Raw genomic sequence first — 19,386 nt, 5'->3', positions numbered from 1 at the left:
CATAACACTCTTCCGGAGCTTTTGGAGATGCTTTGTCGATTGGTTATTTCTTGGTTATTTTATTGGGATCATTGGCGGTGGCATTATCATTTATGAGACGTACAGATGGGTTAGCCACTAACACCAATGTTAGTAGGAGTATTATAGAAGTATCATGACCACTGAGGAGTGTCATAACCATAACACTCTTCCGGTACAGTTATCAAATTCCTAGTTTTAGTAACTGTGCATTGACACTCGCCACTGAGATAGACGCTCGCAGTGCTTTTGCGTGGTGCGCATCGGAGGGGGATTGAAATCGAAACCAGCTAGGGAACTTCAATTTTGAAAAATCAAGTTGAATTTAAGTCCAACTAAAAGATGTTCTCATGCAATCCAAATTCATGTGGTCCCAATCCAGTAATGATCAGTATTCAGTAACGTTGCCTTTTGAGAAGAAACGGGAATTCTTGTGTGAGCAAGTAGCTAGTTGCACTTGCACGTACCTCGCTCATAGTTGACAAAACCTCGATTCTGTTGGCCGATTTTATGTCTTTACAATCAGAACGAGATTCATCGCCGTGCTTTGCTGAGCCCGCGCATAGATGCCCCCCCAGAAAGGCACACTTCAATATGAGATTCGACCGTGCTCCTAGCAGCTGCTCCAAGGGCCAATGTTCCAAGCTCTGCAGCTCCCTGACTTTGCGCTCGCCACGGCGCTGCATGCAATCGGCATGACGCACACGCACCCCGCCGCCAGCGGGCCGCCACCCCCGTTACTTTGCACACTTTGCGGCCCAGAGGCCCAGCAGCAACGGGCCCCATGGCAAAGGTCTCGCTGGAAGCCTTAAAACTGGCCCAGTGACAAGGGCGGCCTCGCCGTCGCCGTCGCCGTCGCCGGCGCCGGCAACCACAGAACTTTTGAGGTCGCCGTCACGTGCTGGCTCGGGCAAGGCTCTGCACCCAGAGAAGTACTGCCCAGTTCTAAATTATAAATTATTTGCCTTTTTAATTTCAAATTTAACCACCTATCTTATTTAAAAAAACTTGTATAAATATAGTTAAATTTAAGTCATTTTTAAAGAACTTGTATTGATAAAGCAAGCTCCAACAAAAAAAGTGATATTTTATATAAATTTTTAAATAAGATAAATGTTCAAATTTAGGGTCAAAAAATCAAGACCTATAATTTGGAATGGACGGAGCACTTGTTTTGGAGGATACGGGCAACCCGGCAGCCGGCAACGCGCTACTTGGGCAAGGTGATGCTCTGCACCATCTTGAACAGGGACAGGGGCGGTTGAGGAAGTGAAGAACTGAAGATAAGCAAAAACATTCAAGTAGCAGCACTTCATAAAACTTACATGCAAACACATTTTCTTTTCTTTTCCTTTTCACTTTGCAAAGTTCTCGTACACTGGTACATAGTTATGTAGAACAGCACAATCACACTAGCTTGGAATAAAAAGCGCATCAAGCAGAGATGCAGACGCACGCGGATCATAATAAAAGCATGCATGATCACTAGCGGAGAAGCAACCACCGACGACGCACGCAGGGATTCAGGAGATGATGTGCGGCGGAGGCGGCCGGCCGCTGACGTATCTACAGGTCACGCCTCCGGTTGTCCACCACCGGGACGGCGAGGCCGCCGATCTAGCGGCTGAAGGAGGCGGAGGAGCCGAGCTTGGCGGCGCTGGCCCGGAGGACGTACTGGTGGTACGCGGCGGCGATGGCGGCGCCGATGAATGGGCCCACCCAGAAGATCCACTGCAATCACGTACATACGGCAGCGTAAGCCATAGGTGTAAAGACACTCCAACTGACTCATCAGACTTCTTTTTTATCCAGTGTTTGTGATTTCAGATATACCCAAATGATATGCGACAGTAAGATGGGACAAGCCAGCATTAGGTACATAGGCTAAAGTTCTTATAGTCAGGTCGGAGGGTTGTTGGGAACAGATTAGGCTGCGTGTTTGGTTTTGATAGGTTTTTAATCGAGTGGCTGAAAATGTCATTGTAGCTCTGTGACTAGTGCCACAACAGGCTATAGGGTACTAAAAAACCCTGCAAACAGCATACTAATCAATTGGGGGTGACATCTGCTGATCAGTTTAACTAAGTGATCATTCATATCTAAAACAAATATAAAAGTTTAACTAAGTGATCATCATTGAGCCTTATCCTGACTTCCTGAGCCTTATGCATATATGTTATAATAATCCTTCGTCGGGTTCTATCTGCCACTAGTGAGCTTACGGCTGAGAAGCGTCGCAACAGCAGTTTTGTTTGGTTTGTTAGGCTTGGGGCTGTGTAGGTGACAGTGACCGGCCACGCTGTAAGCCATTAGCACTTTCAGTTTCTTTGACACGAAGCCATTAGCGCTTTTACCTATGAATCACCGATACTTCAAAATGGGTGCCGTACCCGTATCCGATACGGCCCGATACGCCGATACGCCCCGATACGGCCCGATACGCGTATCGGGAAGTATCGAGAAATTATGATTTAAAAATAAAAGATTTAATTCTCGATACTCCGTCCGATACTTCCCGATACTCCCGATACTTTTGGACCAATAACACATCATTTGAAAGAGCATCGGGAGCCCATCAACGTAGGCCCATCCAGGTTGAACTAATCATTTAGCTATTTTTGGTTGAACTTGAACATTTGCTATGTGTATTGGCCCTTTGGAAATGTAATGTTTATTATCTATTTCGTTCTCAAAAATTATTTGGCAATTTATGTTTTTAAAAATATATATACTTGCCGTATCGGCGTATCCTTATTTTTTGAAAATCGCCGTATCGCCGTACCCGTACCCGTATCGGCATATCGCGTATCGCGTATCGGTGATACTTAGGCTTTTACTATTAGCGGGGGGAAGGGCGAAGTGTTGTCATCAGTTGTCTAGGACGTACTTGGTCATCCCAGGCCTTGTCCTCGTTGTAGATCACGGCGGCGCCGAAGCTCCTGGCCGGGTTGATGCCGGTGCCGGTGATGGGGATCGTGGCCAGGTGGACCATGAACACGGCGAACCCGATGGGAAGAGGAGCAAGCACCTGATCAACAAATTAAGCAGACAGTGCAGCAGGTTATATATATGATGGTTAAACACACGGAGTTCTGAAACACGCCTGTTAATGGCTCAAGTTTAATTTAAAACCAGGAGTATATGTATGCTTTCATGAATGCTAGTAGTACTCCAAGAGAATTTCGTATGGACAATTATGTTTGGAGGATAAACAGTTTTAATTTCTACTAGTAGGTATGAGCCTATGACTGGTGTTACATTTTAATGTTCTTTTACAATTGTTATTTTTAAATCTCAAGCAGGCAACAAACTTAGGGGAGGTGATCACCTATATATCCAATAATTATATTTTCATTTGCTGGTCCCTTAAAGCGATGGTTCACCAAATCTAAGAGAAGACAAACATGCATGAACCTATCGCATCACTGGAAACTTCTTTTGGTCTTGATAGTGCCATTACATGTCCTACCCAGAAAAATAATACATAGCAAATGCTAATCGCTTCCGAATTGCTACCTCACAATTGCTGTACTCTAGTCGCTAGCTACCTAGTGACATCTGACGACAAACTACTCCACTAGTGATCTAACGGATATTCCTACCTGCCCGTTTCCATGCGGCAAAAAGAAGCCAATTCATATTTCAAATTAAGCATCGTTATCCACTATACTGCGCGCCAGAAATTAGTCGTCTGCAAGTACTAATCGACAGCATGGATGTACGTGATCTAGCTGGAGGGGCGGATACTTACTGGGACGTGTGAGTCGCGGGCGTTGCGCTTGGGGTCGGTGGCGGAGAAGACGGTGTAGACGAGCACGAAGGTGCCGATGATCTCGGCGGCGAGCCCCGTGCCCTTGGAGTAGCCGTCGCTGAGCTCGTTGGCGCCGCCGCCGTAGCGCACGAAGTAGGCGCTCTGGAATCCCTTGACGAGCCCGACGCCGCAGATGGCGCCCAGGCACTGCGCGACCATGTAGAGCAGCGCGCGCACCAGCGACACCTTGCGCGCTAGGAACAGGCCCAGCGTGACGGCCGGGTTGATGTGGCCCCCCGACACCCCAGCGGTGCAGTAGACGAGGATGAAGATCATGCCGCCGAAGGCCCAGGCGATGCCGAGGACGCCCACGCCGCCGCACGCCGCGTCGGGGCCCGACGCCGCCGCGTCCGTCTGGTGCTTGTACCCGATCACCGTGGCCACCGTGATGTAGAGGAAGAGCAGCGTCGCCACGAACTCGGCGATCACCGCGCGGTACAGCGACCACTTGGTCAGCTCCTCCGCGTCGATCAGCGGCGCCGGCGGCGGGTCGGAGTAGTCCTTGGCCGTGTACTCCCCGCCCGCCGCCGCGGCCTCGATGTCCTTCGCCATCCTCACGCACCAATGCAAAGCTTGCTCAGACCAAGAGCGAGAGCGAGCTCAAGCACGCGGTGTGTCTGCTTGCTGCTGCTGCTGATCAGCTAGCTCTGTGTGACGAGCTGCCGAGGCGAGGCGAGGTATTTAAGGGGAGTGAGAGTGAGGCGGTGGTGGTTCGTGACAGGAACAGGCGGCTGCTGCTTCATGATTGGATTGTTTAGTGATTTTCTTCGTCAGGGATAAGGCACCTCCGGGAGCAGAGCGTCTGGCTGTGGAAGCTTCTGGGTTATAATTTTGCCGACCGCGACCGACTAAAGCGCTCATCATCGTTAGATAATTCTAGAGCCTAACCGGTGGTTCTGCCTAATACGGGGAGGCTGGCTAATTTTAATCAGTGGCTAAGCTTCATTCAGCAGCGATCGATGTTTGTCAGCATCTGCGTCTGAGAATGGGTTGATGAACGATGAAACGAACGGTGGACATGCGTGCGCTTGCTGTGCTTGCAGCAGAGACCAGCGACTTCTGTGCTCAAGGGCCTTGCAAATTTTCAGAGTTCTGGGGTTTCTTCATCTCTGTTTTTCAACTGCTGGATGGATGTTGTACCTAGTTGCTGGATAAAAGATAATCACAATCGATACAAATTTTTTTTGTGAGATCGATACAATTTTTTTTGTGAGATTTGTTTAGAATTATCGCTCGCCTGGCAACGCAGTGTGCTTCTCCACCAACGGAGAGCTGCTCAATCAGCAGCGTGGTTGCCAAACGATAGCACGGACAGCCGAGCACCACGCATAGGCACATCGCGAGAACCATTCGGTGGTTGCTACTCCTAATTAAGATCGTTATCAGGCGCCTGATTAGGTGCAACCTAAATGTCGCATCGTGCGCCAGCTTTGGCTGTACCCCTCATTTCTTTTGAAACGGGAAAGGTGCGCAAATTTGCTGCAGCGCACAGCTTACTGCGCCCTGTCATGAGGTCATGCCATGGCACTTTTTCCTGAACCATCCGAACTGCAAGTCTGGCCGTCTGGGGCAAGTTGCAACGAGCACTGTATTTGGAGGCCCTTTCCCCTAGCTTTTCATCAGGCCGCAGCAAGCTCTGTCCAGAAAATGAACACAGCTCGAGCTCAAAATCACGGGGCTGAAATGAGTCTCCACATCTGCAGAGCTAGAACCGTCCGCAGAGCTCATCAGTCGCCTTTATTCAAAAAAAAAAAAAAAGCTCATCAGTCGCTGCCGTTGTTGTGCTGCTCGTGAACAGAACAGCTGGAGATGCTTTTCGTAGAAGAAGACAGCCACAGCACGAGCCAGAAAAGGGGAGCGCCAAATCATCTCCTCCCATCTTCCACAAGATTCCAATCACAGGAATTGGAGCTCGAGCTTCACTCATTTTTCCTTTAGCCATCCTGTTCAGTGTTCACCTGACGTGGCTCCCTGGAACGAGAGACACACATCGAGTCGTGAGGCTCGTGCCAGGCCGACACCTGGGCGCACTACGGCCATCAGATTACAATAAGCGAAAGGAAACAAGGGTGGAGCAATCACGCGGTGACGCTGGCACCCTGCATAATTTATGAGCCTCCATGGTCGAAACGAGCTGGACGGCTCGGGGTCCTACTCACGCCGATTTGTTTGAGGGATTTCCGCGACTGCGCTCCGTTGTCAATGCCGCTCGTTTTGATCACACGACGTGAGAATTTCGCTGTCCATACAGACAACCAGATCCAGATGACATTGCAGCATCTTACGCTACCCATACAGCGTCTACAGTTAACCATCCCAGAAGAAATCATACACTCGAGGGGAGAAGAACTCAATTTTAGCAATGATGCATTTAGTATAGGATTGGACAGTAAAAGAATTGTGCGCCAACTGGGCAGCTCTCGGATACACAAAATATGCAGAATTTCTAACAGAGGCGTCCAATGAGTTGCCACATTTTTTGATGAATGAGTGATCTGCTTAAAAAAAGAAGAGCTCGAGTTCAAAACTTGGGGGTACTGGTATCAATTTTTCAGGAAAAAAGAGAGATCTAAAATCATCCTCCGTAAAAGTAGTAGTATGAAAGTTCAGTACAAGAACATGGCTAATAGGATACTGCCATACTGGCAGTTCAGAACAGGTGCCTGATAGCCAAGAATATTCTGACATTACAGAACTTGAATCAGAAAGCCTGCATCAATAGGCGAATTTTGATCTTAATAACAGAAAATTTGAAGGAAACATGATTTCGCAGGCTCGCTAGCCCTTACACCAGAACCAGCAACCAGACAACATCTAGCAAGAATGGGCTGGGGCAATCAACAGAAACTACAATAACATCCCATGCCCTGCTTGCCGTTTCCCAGGCTAGTCCAGAAGGTAGGTAGTCGGCAAATTGCAGCAGTCTCAGGCATTAAACCTCTACCCCGTGAGCCCCCGACTTTCTGCACATGTTAATGTGAAACATAATGCAATACATAAAGGAATTGCTGAATGTAATAGTTGACACACACACACACACACACACACACACACACACAAAGGTTTGGAGATTTCTCCTCGTTCACTTGGAAAAATAGTGCAACCAAATGTTTTATTCACTTTTATAAAACAACCAATATTGCATATTTACTTAGGAAATTGAGGGGAATAAAATAGAGTTCAAGGATAACAAAGGTTTATATGACCTTTGGCAGCATGTCCAAGAATACAGACTACCCATTTTTTCATAAGTAGCAGGATGGCACTAAGATTCAATAATTAGAAAGAACTGTTGTTGCACCTTTGCTTAGGAAATTCAAACAAATAGTTAGGCACTATGAAAGGTTTTTTTATGACCTGTAACAGTATGGCATTGAAAATTGGCAACACATCTAATTCCCCTTTCCTCCAGAATCTGACAGTCAAATGTCTAAACTTGTCACTAATAATCAAATGTGTAAACTCGTCACTAACAACAAGAGCATGGCAATAAAAAAAACGGCAGAATAATGGCTTATTGACAACAGTGCGAACTTTAATGCTCCTTATGTCCTCTTGCTTATTCCTGAGAAAGAATTATTTTTAAGGGAGATTTTTACAAATCTTACTGGGGCCTAAAACTGCTTGGCATAAGCAGTAGAGAGGACAAAATATAAAATTTCAAAAAAGAAAATGAATAAGGTACTCTTGATGATATAATTTTTGGGGTTAAACTTACAACTCCACTTAACTATAGCCTATATAACATAAGCCGGACCATCCAGCATATAAAATACCTAAAATGCCAGAGTCAATTGTATTTCAAATCATTGGCTGCAAGCTGCAGCTAGATGCATTCATGAGGGCTACAGACCAAGAGGCTAGATGATCCAAGGATTTCCTATGCACCATTGGGTGCTTGTTATCAAAGGAGACAGGTGAGTACAAGCAGGCATGCACCCATTGCATAATAGTAGTTCTTCGTAAAGAAAAGCCAATGGTACCCCTTTAACCAATGCCCTTTCCTTTTTTTTTTTGTTGGAGAAAGAAAAAGGCTAAAAAAAGACAGAAAGACATTCTTGCTTTCTTTTCTAAAGTTCGAACAAAGTTCAGAAAACATTCAGTAAGGTTTTCAACCAATTACGATTTTACGAATTCACAAATTCATTAACAGAAATAGAATAATGACTATAGAAATAATAAATTAGGTCACTGCTCTATTTCTATGAGTACTGTGACCCTTCCAACCAACTTCTTGGAGAAGAAAAGGCCCAGAGTGATTAGAGAAAGTGAAGTCGTTTTGAAGTCACTTTTCAATCTTACAAGTGCCAAACTGGACCAAGGTTGCTCAAACATGTCACTCCACTTCTTCACAAGCTACAATACAACAAGAAGCATAATGTTGCCAGACAGCCAGGTAGGCAGGTTGCCAAACCCAGTGCATTGCCTAATTTGGGTAAGGTAAATGAATCTTTCAAGTATTTTGGCCAAACATGAATTTCAACCCAAACACAATGAGGCCAAGTTTGATAAAAATGGTTGCGGTCAGAACCATGCCATATTCAGCAAACCAGATAATGGACAACAAAATTGGTTATAAACTGAATTAGGATTTGTCACACATAAATATGGAGTCATATATGCTAGAGGTAGATAGTAATTTGGATATAAAGAAAGTGTTAGTGTTTGATGGTTGATATTAATAACAACCAACTACATATGGCAATGGGCCATACCTCGATGACGAATTGACGAGACCCTAAAGGGCTAAAGGTCCTCGCCCATCCAGAGGAGCCCTCCCCACATACCCATCCCCATCGGCGTGTGGAGCGGGTACCCAATGAGTCCCTTACGCGATGAATATGACTCAGCAACAATTAAAATTCTAAAATAAGAATATGGCACAAGGCCCTCATACATAGGCATAATCACAATTCATAGATACACAAAAGTAACCCCATAGGGCCGAAGTTAAGCCCCATACTCATTTGCCTAACAGGCAATGAGGCATAAACATGCCTACAAGCAACTTTAATTGTGGGTTCGTGTTGAGGAAGGGGAGCTTTGATGCATTAAAGATCCTTCTCGATAGTATGTGATAATGGTGTCAGAGCATACTCACCATAAAACTAGCTTGATCAAGGCAAAGGACGAGGGTTGCAGGTGGCTTAAAACATAGGCAAAAGAGGGTTAGGGCATCTTTGATTTGTGTCCACATTGCCAAATAAAAGCAGAAGCAGACAAGTTTGCCCATGCCTAGGAAGCCAATCCTATCCTGTCATTTTGCCTACATATGGGCAAAAGAAAAGAAAAAAAACCCACAAACATGGTAATATGGATGTCAAACCAAGCAACTGCTAAGCATGCATTAGTAAGTGAACGATTGCAGGAGTGAAGCCAGCCACAAATGTCATCGGGATCGCCACGTTTATGCAATGGGGTCAACAATACTAATAGTAATAAACATTAGATTCTATAGGATTTATGAAATTTTTATTTTGCGGGGTCTTGTCACCCCAATGCCAATGAGCAGCTCCGCCCTGAACAATTGGAGCACTCAACTGAACGTGCATGTAGTGTTCTTTAGGGCATTAGTTAAAGACTAACGTGACTGAAATCGTCCATTTGGCCTGTGGTGGTAAAATGATGAAGCATGACTAAGTTAACAACTACATGCTGGGGACGCCACCTTCGGACGCGAACCGAAGGGATCGTGGCGAAGCTGATGCAGAGGATCGCCGCGAAGGAAGAGCGTGGCACCCCTGCTTCGTCAGTAAATAGCGACGAAGCGCGTGCGGCCAATAGTGACGTCATCCGGAGAAGTAGGGGTGTCAGGTTGGCACTCCCAATGTGTATTTACCATGTACCCCTAGAATATTCTGGGGATCGAGTTGTTAAGGGTCCTAAAAGTGTAATAACAGGATGGGAAGTCCAACCATTGGCTATAAATACGGGTGTAAATGTTCCTTGGTGGGACATTGAATAGTGAGTAAATGCAAGCCGAACTACTGTCCGAAGACATTTGCCACTTGCGGTGTTCTTACATCACGACTCGATAGCCTTGTTAGCGTCTCCCGAAGCTGTTGTGGTGCTCGTCCAATCTGGAGGCACTATCCACCAACACTACATAATTAAATTTTAATGCATAATGCATGAGAAAACCACAAATCGAAAGAAGGAAACGGAAAATGCAACCATTGGAAGATGGGAAGTGAGCTCAAGCAACTTTAATCAGCCTAGTCATCCCTTCTTCATGCCCTCTCCTATCCACTCCTCTCTTGGTTGAGCATGTCTCTCCTCACTATACCCTAGTATCGTTGTCGCCTCTTTCAACCCTAATGTTGCCTCCCTTGCCTCACCCTCCTATTGCCTACTCCCTTTGCCTTCCATCATTTCTCTTGCATTTATCTCTTACTCGTGTCCCTACCCGCTTCCTTCATAGTGATGGGTGACAGTCATGCAAGCTTCATTTATCAATAACCATCGTGGCCACAACTACAGATGATCCCATATCAGAGGAACCTGTGACTTATTCTCTAATCATGTGCAAACATGGTAGTAGCACGTCCAGGTGCGCACTCCCCACCAGGGATCAAGCCCTAGCGGTACATATTGTGTGTCCATCTCCTTGGTCACATATGAATCTATGGCGCCAATGAAGCAAGCGCATATGAGGTTCCTGCCAGCCTACTTTTCGATGTTTTGTGAGCCCCCATCTCAAGACAAAGTCAACGTGACGTATATCCCTTGATCGAGTTTTTCTTTTTTTGAAAAAGTTCTCAAATCACGATCATGGATTGGGGCTTCAACCTTGCCCTAATGACTATGTGGTACAGTGGTAGGGATGTCTGCCACCTACTATGCCTTGCATCGAATATGGTATGATGCTTGTTGCGCGTCAAATTCTCCATCTTCAGCTCCTATCTTTGTCAAGATCCTCCGAATATCCTTTTGAAAATAATCCTCTAAATATCCTTTTATAAAAAATCCAAATATGCAACATTTCATGCACTATGGATGCCATGGTGGCCTTTACGATCATGGTGAGTGGCTTTGAATGCTCCACACCAAGTAATTGTGTGTATAACTTCACAGAGATTAACTACCTGCAACGGATCACTAAAAATTAAAAAAGCATGGCCTAGAGGAGATTTAAGTATGGCGGGAGAGGGGGGATAAGTCAAGAGGTTTAGGTAGGAATGGAGTAAACATTTAGAAGAGAGACTAATTTTGCATCCTAGTTAAACCATCTTAACCATTAATAGACAAAACCTAGTGAACACAAAGAATGGTTAATTGGTTATGTTTGTCAAACACAAGAGCCAAGTTAGTGATAGGGAGGCATCTCAGATTTTTTTTTCCTGCTTCAGCTCCCAGCATTTAAAACTAAGATGTAAAGGTATGAAAGGTATCAAGAAAAGCGTACCAGAATTAATAGGCAGACCACAGGACCTCTCAAGGACCACACCCCCTCGAGAGCTGGATGCATGCACAGGCAGACCACTGGACAAACATACCCAAGCAAGTAGAGCCATGCATGCACAGGCAGACCACATGACAAACATATGCAAGCAAGTAGAGCCATGCATGCACATCCATAAAATTGCTACAACCACATGCATGGTGGTTGTACTGAACTACTGAACACACACAAGGTGATATGGCATACGCAAGGTACCACACAATGCCATACTACCTTAAGAGAAATGCAGGAAACAAGCAAGCTTCTATTCAAATGGTAACTATTATTGATGGCTTATATATATTTATTTTCTGTTTTCTTTTCCTGTTTTGTTTGTGGCACATGTTAGGTTTCAACTTTAGCCTGCCCAACTCAAAGAAATCTCATTTTTCATATTGCAATGAAATCTGCAACATGACTAACAGAAGCATTTAAGTAGGGTACAAGGAAAGAAGAAGAATATTGCAATAGAACACTGCCTCTCGGCTTTAGGTATGACAAGGAAAGAAAGAAATTCATAAAAGCTTTAGGGTTAAGAATCTAATATTTGAGTGCCAAGCCATGTTAGTTTTATTAAAGCTGATATGTATAACTTGGCTCAGCTATGCCCAAACAGCAAAATAAGGAGTTGATTGAAGAGAATTGAATGGAATAATGAATTGTTTTCCTTTTGCCCTAATCAGACTATCAAAAGCACTTGGCTTGTAAGGAATTTTGACTAGACCAGGACAACTAGTGATGGAAGTTACTGAGAAAATGGCTAATAAGCACAAAACAAGGACATATTGAAAGTGGGGAAACAAGCTAGATTCAGCGAATAATGTGTGTGAGCTCTTTCTCCATTCAAGTTCCTCAAAAGGTTTGGGTGCAAGCTCAATGATTCCATATTCCTCGAACAATGGGAAGAGGAACAAAACATTCAGTGTCTTGGCAAGGAAAGAGGTGAAAGGCAATCAAAGGAAGAGATAAACGTATTGCGGCCCTACCTATAGGCCTTACATTGTGTAAAAGGACCATATATTTACCAAAAAAAAATGGAGAGTAACACCAGTCAAGACAACATAGCAGACACATACAAGAACTGGGTGTACTTAATAATACCACTTGGCAGTTCAATAAAAAATGCAATAATGCCAAATTATGAAGTTGAAAGTGGAAACACAAGATCATATGATGATCGGCAATCACACACAAACAATGGCATTCAGTGACACAGTCAATTACACCCATATGGAAGAAGGCAACATACCAGCTGACTAAACCATCCATGTGCATCTACCGTCGCTTCAGCCTTCTTGCAATGTGATCATAGGATTGACGCATGTCAGCCTTCACAAAAGCGCGCTTCATATTCTCAATGGTGGACTGCGACAACTCAACTCTCATGTCAATCATCTCATCAGCATGCTTCGTCACCTCAGTTAACCGGTCAAAGTTAAGCAGCCCAGCTATTAGCTCTCTAGCAGAGTCCTCGGCAGGGGTAATTTTATGTTCCACTACACAACGCCACACGTTGATCGCTGCGGATGGGTTAAACTCCTTAGAAAACAAGCTGATAGCAGCAGCACAGTTGGATGCAGTAGGCAGTTGCTCATTCTTGCTCATCTCCTTCAGGAAACTTTCAGCCTCCCGAGCCTTGCGATGCTTGATGAATCCCTCCAGGATGGCATTGTATGTGACAGAATTTGCAAAGACACCATTAAAGGGCATTTCATCAAGCATCCCAAGGGCATAGTCGAGGTTACCAACATTGCAGCAGAGGCCGATCATGGCGTTGTACATTGAGAAATTGGGTTGGACCCGAGCTTCAGAGACCATGTGCCAGATGGCTATGGCATTGACGTAGTCGCCCTTGCGGGTGGCGATATCCACGGCATTGGTGAAAAATTTGTTCCCCGGGAAGCAGCCGTTGATCCGCATCTCCTGCAGAAAGTTGAGCGCCTCGCTGAACTCGCCAGCGCGTACGAGCGTGGAGAGCAAGGAGTCGTAAGCGGGCTTGTTGTCAGGGTCCCAGCCCACGCGGACGACCATCTCGCCGAAGACGCTCTTGGCGCGCTCCGCGTTCCCCTCCTTCTCCCACGCCTCGAGCAGTATCGCGAAGGTGTCGGCGTCGAGCGGGACGGTGGCCTTGGTGCGCTCGAACGATTTCTGTGCGGCCTCTGCGCGGCCCTCGGCACGGCATATCGCCGAAAGCAGCGAGTTGAGCGCGACGGCATCGGGCTTGAGGCCGTAGCAGCCCATGACGTTGAAGGCCGCATCTGCCTCCTCGAATTTGCCGCGGGCGCAGTAGGAGGTGAAGACGGAGGCGAAGGTGGCGACGGAGACGAGCCCCCCGCCGCCGCCGCCCTCCTGGTTCATGGAGCGGATGGCGTCCCACATGGGCTCGAACATGCCGGCCTTGCCGAGGATGTCGACGAGGAGGTTCCACGCGTAGGCGGTGTGCGCGACGGACCTCGCCGCCCAGCGGAAGAAGCGAACGGCGCACTTGGCGCGGGAGGAGCAGACGGGAGACTTGAGCACCTGCTCCGCGACCTCCGCCGTGGGGACGATGCCGCAGGTGGACAGCGCCGCCTCCACCTCCCCCGGCGGGACGCTGCCGATGATCTTCAGGAACGCCTCCGCGCGAGGGTTCGCCTGCTCCTCCCCATCCCCTTCGGGGCTCTTCTCCGCCGCCGCGCTCATGGTCGGCGAAGGCGGAGGCTGCTTGCTTCGATCTGCTGCGGCTCTTATCCCCTGCTGCTGATTTGAATCCTCCTGTTTACCGATTCGCGTATGGATTTGAATCCGAAGAATTGGGGATGTGGATTAGATGGAACGGTAGAGAACGGGGGTTGGGAAATTTGGGGGGAATCCGAAGAATCCTCCTGTTTGCGAGACCAAGGAGTACGGAGTAGTAGCGCCGTTGCGGCCCTGCGGCGTGGTTGCCGCCGTTTGGTCAAGAAAAGAAGAGCACTGAAAGACCATCGAGGCAGCAGGCAACGCGAGAGATGTTTGGGCCAAAACTTAAAAGAAATAGTCATTTCCGCCTCCCTCAATTTTGGATCGAATCTGTTTTTCCTCACTAGATCACAAAACAGTTTATTTAGACTCCTCGAACTTCCGAAACCTTTCGCGCGACCTCCTTTGAGCGGTTTCAGAGTGGCGTGACAGCAGTTTTCTCTTTTTCTTTTATATTTATTTTGATTGAATTTTTGAAAAATCATATTAAATCAAAAAATATTATAAAATAAAAAATCCAATTTTTTTAGATTCCACATGAATAGATCTATGCAGTGAACATATTATATAGTATACTTTAGTATAAATTTTTTGTTGTAATTTTATATATATACTTTACTGTAATTAATTTATAGATACAGTTTACGTTGTCTAATTATGGTGAAATTTTTATGGTGGGCTAATCATTATATGGTGGAGCTGTAGTAAAAATTTTATGATTATAGGATCATGTATGACTGAGATATAGATTTATCTAAGTTTATCTATAGATTCGTCTAAATTTATCTAAGTTTATATAGATAAATCTATATCTTAGTCATACATGATCCCATAATTATAACATTTTTACTACAGCTCTACTATATAATGATTAGCCCAACATAAAATTTTTACCATAATTAGACTACTAAAATTGTATCTATAAATTAATTACAGAAAAGTATATATATAAAATTATAGCAAAAAATTTATACTAAAGTATACCATATAATATGTTCACTGCGTAGATCAACTCATGTGGAGTCTAACAAAATTGGATTTTCTATTTTATGATTTTTTTGATTTAATATGATTTTTCAAAGATTTAGTCAAAATAAATATAAAAGAAAAAGAGAAAACCGCTGCCACGTCACCCTGAAACCGCTCAAAGGAGGTCACACGAACGGTTTCGGAAGTTCGAGGAGTCTAAATAATCAGTTTTGTGGTCTAGAGAAGAAAAATGGATTCGGTCCAAAGTTAAGGAGACATAAATACTTTTTACAAACTTAAACCGTTGTGGCGCCTCCTACCAACACACACAGCCCAGCGAGAGAGATTTGTACCTCGCATTATGGGCCTCAGGGCACTATGGGCCACAAGTTTCACGCTCGCTGTACCTCGCTGCTGGCGAGCCGAGCCATAATCAGCTCCCAGCCGGCCGGCCCCAAGCCGGACAGAGTTCCTGCGTGAGTGCTGCTTCCGTGGCGTCCTCCCACCAATAATCCTCTCATCCCCTCTCAAAAAAAAAAACAATAATCCTCTCATTGGGCTCGCTGATCTCCTCTTGCTTCCTCGATCCCTGCGTCTTGGGGTGGCAACGCTTCCGGCGAGGCAGGCGCCACTCGTCCGCACCCTGTCCAGGCCTGGCCGCCCAACCTACCTAGAATGTGCAGGATGTGACTATATATGGAGGCTTCTCGTTCACGCACCACTGCCCTGAAGCTCTGGAGAAGAAGCAAGTGTTTGATCTCAGAATCTCTAAATACAATTCCTGCAACAAAAGAAGGTCAACCAATGTGGCCACGTCGTCCTTTTTTTCCCGACCGTTGGATCAGACGCGAGCACGGTTCAGATCGGGCGAATCCCGGCCATTTTGCAAAAAAGTCCTCGGACTTCACAGAAATCAACCCGCGGTCCTTCTCTCTTCCTCTTTCCCCTTCTCCTCAACATCGCCGCCACCGCCGCCGTCTCGCGAGCCCGCCGCCGTGCCCTCCACCTGCCGGTCCGCCCGCCGGCTTCCGCCCTTCGCCTCCCTCCTCGAACTACGCCCCACCGCTCGAGCCTTCGACTAGCCGCGACGTCCCGGCGCCTCGCGAGCCCGTCGTCGCGCCCTCCGCCTGCCGCTCCCGGCTCGCCCAGCGGACTGCTGGCTCGCTCTGCTCCTCTTCCGCGCGGCGCCCCAGTGCGCAGAGGCAGAAATCGGGGCGTGCGCAGCTAGCCAGGCGTTGGCCCCAGGCCCGCGCGTGGCCAGGCCGAGGCCACGGCGCGGTGGCTCCCGCGAGCCGGCGGAGGCCGACCACCGAACAGCCGCGCCGATCCGACGGGCCTCCATCGGCCGCGCGGCCCGGCGTTGCTCCTCAGCCTGGCATCGCCTGGGCCGTGCTCTTGCGCCGCCGGCAGCTGCCGTGTCTGGACGCGGCTCGCCCTCCACTTGGCCGCCGCCCTTCCTCCTCTCTGCCGCGCTCTGCTCTATGCCTGCCGTACGGTCCGCTGCCCTCTGCCTGCTGCTGCAGTTCACCGACAAGCGCTTCCAGTCTGTCCACGACCTCAGTCCTCACCATCGGCGTCGAGTTCGGGGCGCGGATGACCACCATCGAACTCCAGATTTGGGACACGGTGCATATGCCTCCCTTTCTCTCCGCCCTCTGTTGCTACTTTCCTTCGTTCGTTGGTAGCAGCAGCCGCCTCCTCACGCCATGTCTTCACTGCCGTGGGGAAGAAATTGAGCATCGCTGCCACCATAAAGAAGGCAAGCACTCAGCGCCCACCACATGCTCGACCAAATGCTTACAAGGTTCAGCTCTGTTAAGTATAAAACCAAGTTCAAATAGAACAAGTAGTTATGTCAAATATAGAAATACATGTGGTACGAAGACTATAACAAAACGGTTATCGTGTGATTTGTTAATAAACTGCAGGACCATCAATGAGGGGAACCCAGCACAAGTCACGAGATAAAAGGAATGATCTAACAAAATGGGGCATTCATCTGCTGCATGATTTTCAGGGATGAATAATGATTAGTGGCAAAAACAGTGTGTGAGAAAAGGAGAGAATGAAACCTGCTGCATCTCTTCATCTGGATCACTCATTGGTTCAACCCATGCAACTATTACATTTAGACATCTGCCAAAAATACCTTGACTTGAAAGCTTTCTGTATGACTATATCTAGCTCCTTCAACTGGTTGTGCATCACGTTTGAATACTCCTTGATGTGGATCTGTAGCAGTTTGGTCCTTCCTTCTCTCTGTGTTTGCTGCGTTTGACAAAGGATCATACTCTGATCTACAACTCATTTGTATATCAAAGTGGATTGGTCTAGCAACTGTAGAAGTAGGACCTAGGTAGCAGGATTAACTTCTAGCTTACCTCCTGGAAATTTGCTTTCCTGTCAGTTGATGCTAACTTGTATTTCCTTTACTGTAGACTGCATCTAAAAACTGATTGCTTCTTGGTGTGATAATATGTGAATGATTATTTTTACCTATGCCATTTTGTATTTCAGGCTATCATCCCATCGTCATGACAGGCCAAACAAGGATGATGATGAATTGGAGAGTATGAAGAAGGACAAGGACACTAAAGCTCACCTGGACAACTCTTGTCTTTGCACCTACAGCCTTGCTGGCAGCCAAGTCTATGATCTGGTACTGCTGGTACCTTCCTGAGCTCATGATATGAGTTGTTTTCAACAATACACATATCACATATTTGATAGTTAATATTTCACATTTCTGCTAGAGATTGTTTTACTACTCCTAGGATATATCCTACCATTTCTGCTTGCCTGGTTAATCATGTACTTGACCGGTCGAGTATGATCGCAAACTGGTATTTAGGATGTCCAATTGCTGTGGCATAATTTTCTTCCATGATGAAAACCTTGCGGCTTGCTGAGCTCTAAAGTTGCAATATAATGGATATTCCTTGTTCTTTGTCAGTCGCCCCCACGCTGGTGAAATTCGTGTTAGCTAAACATTCTCACATTAGGCCAATTTTCAGTTCGAGCTACTGTTATATGAAATGGCCACGTGACCACATGGATCATCGATCCGATCTGATGCGATTATCTTTTAACATTACAAGCAGGCCAAGAATCATTCAGATCCATAACTAGATCATACTACAGAGGGCGGCGTTGGTGCTCTTTTGGTCTACGATATCACCAGGTAATTACATCCCAAAGTTTGCTTGGACAGTCTTTTTATGCTCACCTGAATCATGCTGATAGTACCATTGGAATCCATGTTGGATTCATTCCACAAGGAAGACTTTCAATCACCTCGTGAGCTGTCCGGAGGATGTGAGGCAGCACGCCAACGCCAACATGACGATAATGCTGATTGGGAACAAATGTGATCTGTCTCACAGGCGTGCAGTTTGCAAACGAACATGGCCTGATCTTCATGGAGGCATCTGCAAAAAGCACACAGAACATCGAGGAGGTCATGCTTGGTTCTGGTGTGTTGGACATATGTGCAGTTAAGAACATTCAAAATTTTCTCATCTGGATATTTAAACGAAGGCATTTGTTAAGACTGCTGCAGCATTCTACAAGAAAATTTCATTACTTTTCCTCTGCTTAGGAAAAAACATAATAAGCCCCTTCGATGTTACTTTAAGCATCATTTACGCATATACTCATGTACCTTCTGACTTCTGTTCCATGTTTACTACATACGGATTGAAATCTTACGAGGTCCATTGAAGCATAAGTCTCTACTTCCCATCTTGTACAAAGCTCATCATCTTTTCCTAAGAGCCTTTATATATGGAAAGGTTGGAGTAATGATAACCAAACATAGAAGCTGGAACCTAAAGACCTTACACTCATTTAGTTTCTATAATTAATGCCACCAACATATATATTGCACATATTTGTCAAGATACAAGCATTCATGAGATATTTCTACAATTGGAATTACTTTACAAAGCTTTATTTGTCTCATGTTCGTATATGATATCAGTAAATTTTTCATGCAATGAATCCTATCACAAATATAATATTTCTCTATTTCAATCATTTGATCTATTCCATCATACATATGGTTAAGATTTCTGAATCACTCTGCTTGAAGTCAGATGTTGTGGTCTACTCTGAATGATGACACCGTGGAGAATCATGCTTGTTGTTCAATACTCTTAAATATACCAAGCATGGTTGTAACACCTGAAATTGCCCTATTAGAAATCATGCAATCAGTAAAGATAAAAGATTAGAAATGATGAGAGCAGTCTGAAAATCTGAAACAATAAATATTCTATGCACGAACTAAAGCCCGCATCAACTATAAACATATGATGCGAAATACAGCCTACACACTGGCCATACGCGACAACGCCGCGACCATTTCTAGTTGGAAATGATTAGTGCCGTAGTGCGTGGTAACCCACTCGATCTTTCTTCTCCCTCTCCA

At 45.9% G+C, this 19,386-nt stretch overlaps 2 protein-coding genes and 1 long non-coding RNA gene across 8 annotated transcripts; 1 reads left to right on the top strand and 2 right to left on the bottom strand.

Annotated features, from left to right (window-relative positions):
- Positions 1-1,333: 1,333 nt before the first annotated feature.
- LOC120642521 (aquaporin PIP2-5-like) lies at positions 1,334-4,492 on the bottom strand. Of its 2 annotated transcripts, none has more exons than XM_039919085.1 (3): positions 3,770-4,491; positions 2,906-3,046; positions 1,334-1,749 (listed from the first exon to the last, which is right to left on the bottom strand). In XM_039919085.1, the coding sequence occupies exons 1-3, from the start codon at positions 4,379-4,381 to the stop codon at positions 1,636-1,638; spliced, it is 867 nt and encodes a 288-aa protein (XP_039775019.1). In that variant the 5' UTR covers positions 4,382-4,491; the 3' UTR covers positions 1,334-1,635. The 2 variants fall into 2 exon arrangements, with proteins under 2 accessions (XP_039775019.1, XP_039775020.1); XM_039919086.1 differs by lacking the exon at positions 1,334-1,749 and adding an exon at positions 1,799-2,372 and having other exon boundaries at positions 2,856-3,046; positions 3,770-4,492.
- Positions 4,493-6,376: 1,884 nt separating this feature from the next.
- On the bottom strand, positions 6,377-14,251 carry LOC120642440 (pentatricopeptide repeat-containing protein At1g77360, mitochondrial-like). Of its 2 annotated transcripts, none has more exons than XM_039918956.1 (2): positions 12,520-14,250; positions 6,377-6,792 (listed from the first exon to the last, which is right to left on the bottom strand). In XM_039918956.1, exon 1 carries the CDS (start codon positions 13,950-13,952, stop codon positions 12,546-12,548), a length of 1,407 nt encoding a protein of 468 aa, XP_039774890.1. In that variant the 5' UTR covers positions 13,953-14,250; the 3' UTR covers positions 6,377-6,792; positions 12,520-12,545. The 2 variants fall into 2 exon arrangements, with proteins under 2 accessions (XP_039774890.1, XP_039774891.1); XM_039918957.1 differs by lacking the exon at positions 6,377-6,792 and adding an exon at positions 6,901-11,311 and having other exon boundaries at positions 12,520-14,251.
- A 2,313-nt stretch (positions 14,252-16,564) lies between these two features.
- On the top strand, positions 16,565-18,684 carry LOC120642610. 4 transcript variants are annotated; one of them, XR_005662641.1, is made up of 5 exons: positions 16,565-16,583; positions 16,687-16,761; positions 16,886-17,616; positions 18,059-18,138; positions 18,240-18,684. It is a non-coding gene; the product is annotated as an uncharacterized LOC120642610 (long non-coding RNA). The 4 variants fall into 4 exon arrangements; XR_005662643.1 differs by having other exon boundaries at positions 16,567-16,583; positions 16,687-16,771; XR_005662640.1 differs by lacking the exon at positions 16,565-16,583 and having other exon boundaries at positions 16,595-16,761; positions 18,240-18,567.
- Positions 18,685-19,386: the final 702 nt, after the last annotated feature.

Source organism: Panicum virgatum, chromosome 7K, assembly GCF_016808335.1.
Source record: "Panicum virgatum strain AP13 chromosome 7K, P.virgatum_v5, whole genome shotgun sequence".
Classification (NCBI taxonomy): domain Eukaryota; kingdom Viridiplantae; phylum Streptophyta; class Magnoliopsida; order Poales; family Poaceae; genus Panicum; species Panicum virgatum.
The sequence above is the reverse complement of the archived record's forward strand: the minus strand, read 5'-3'. Positions and strand labels throughout refer to the sequence as shown.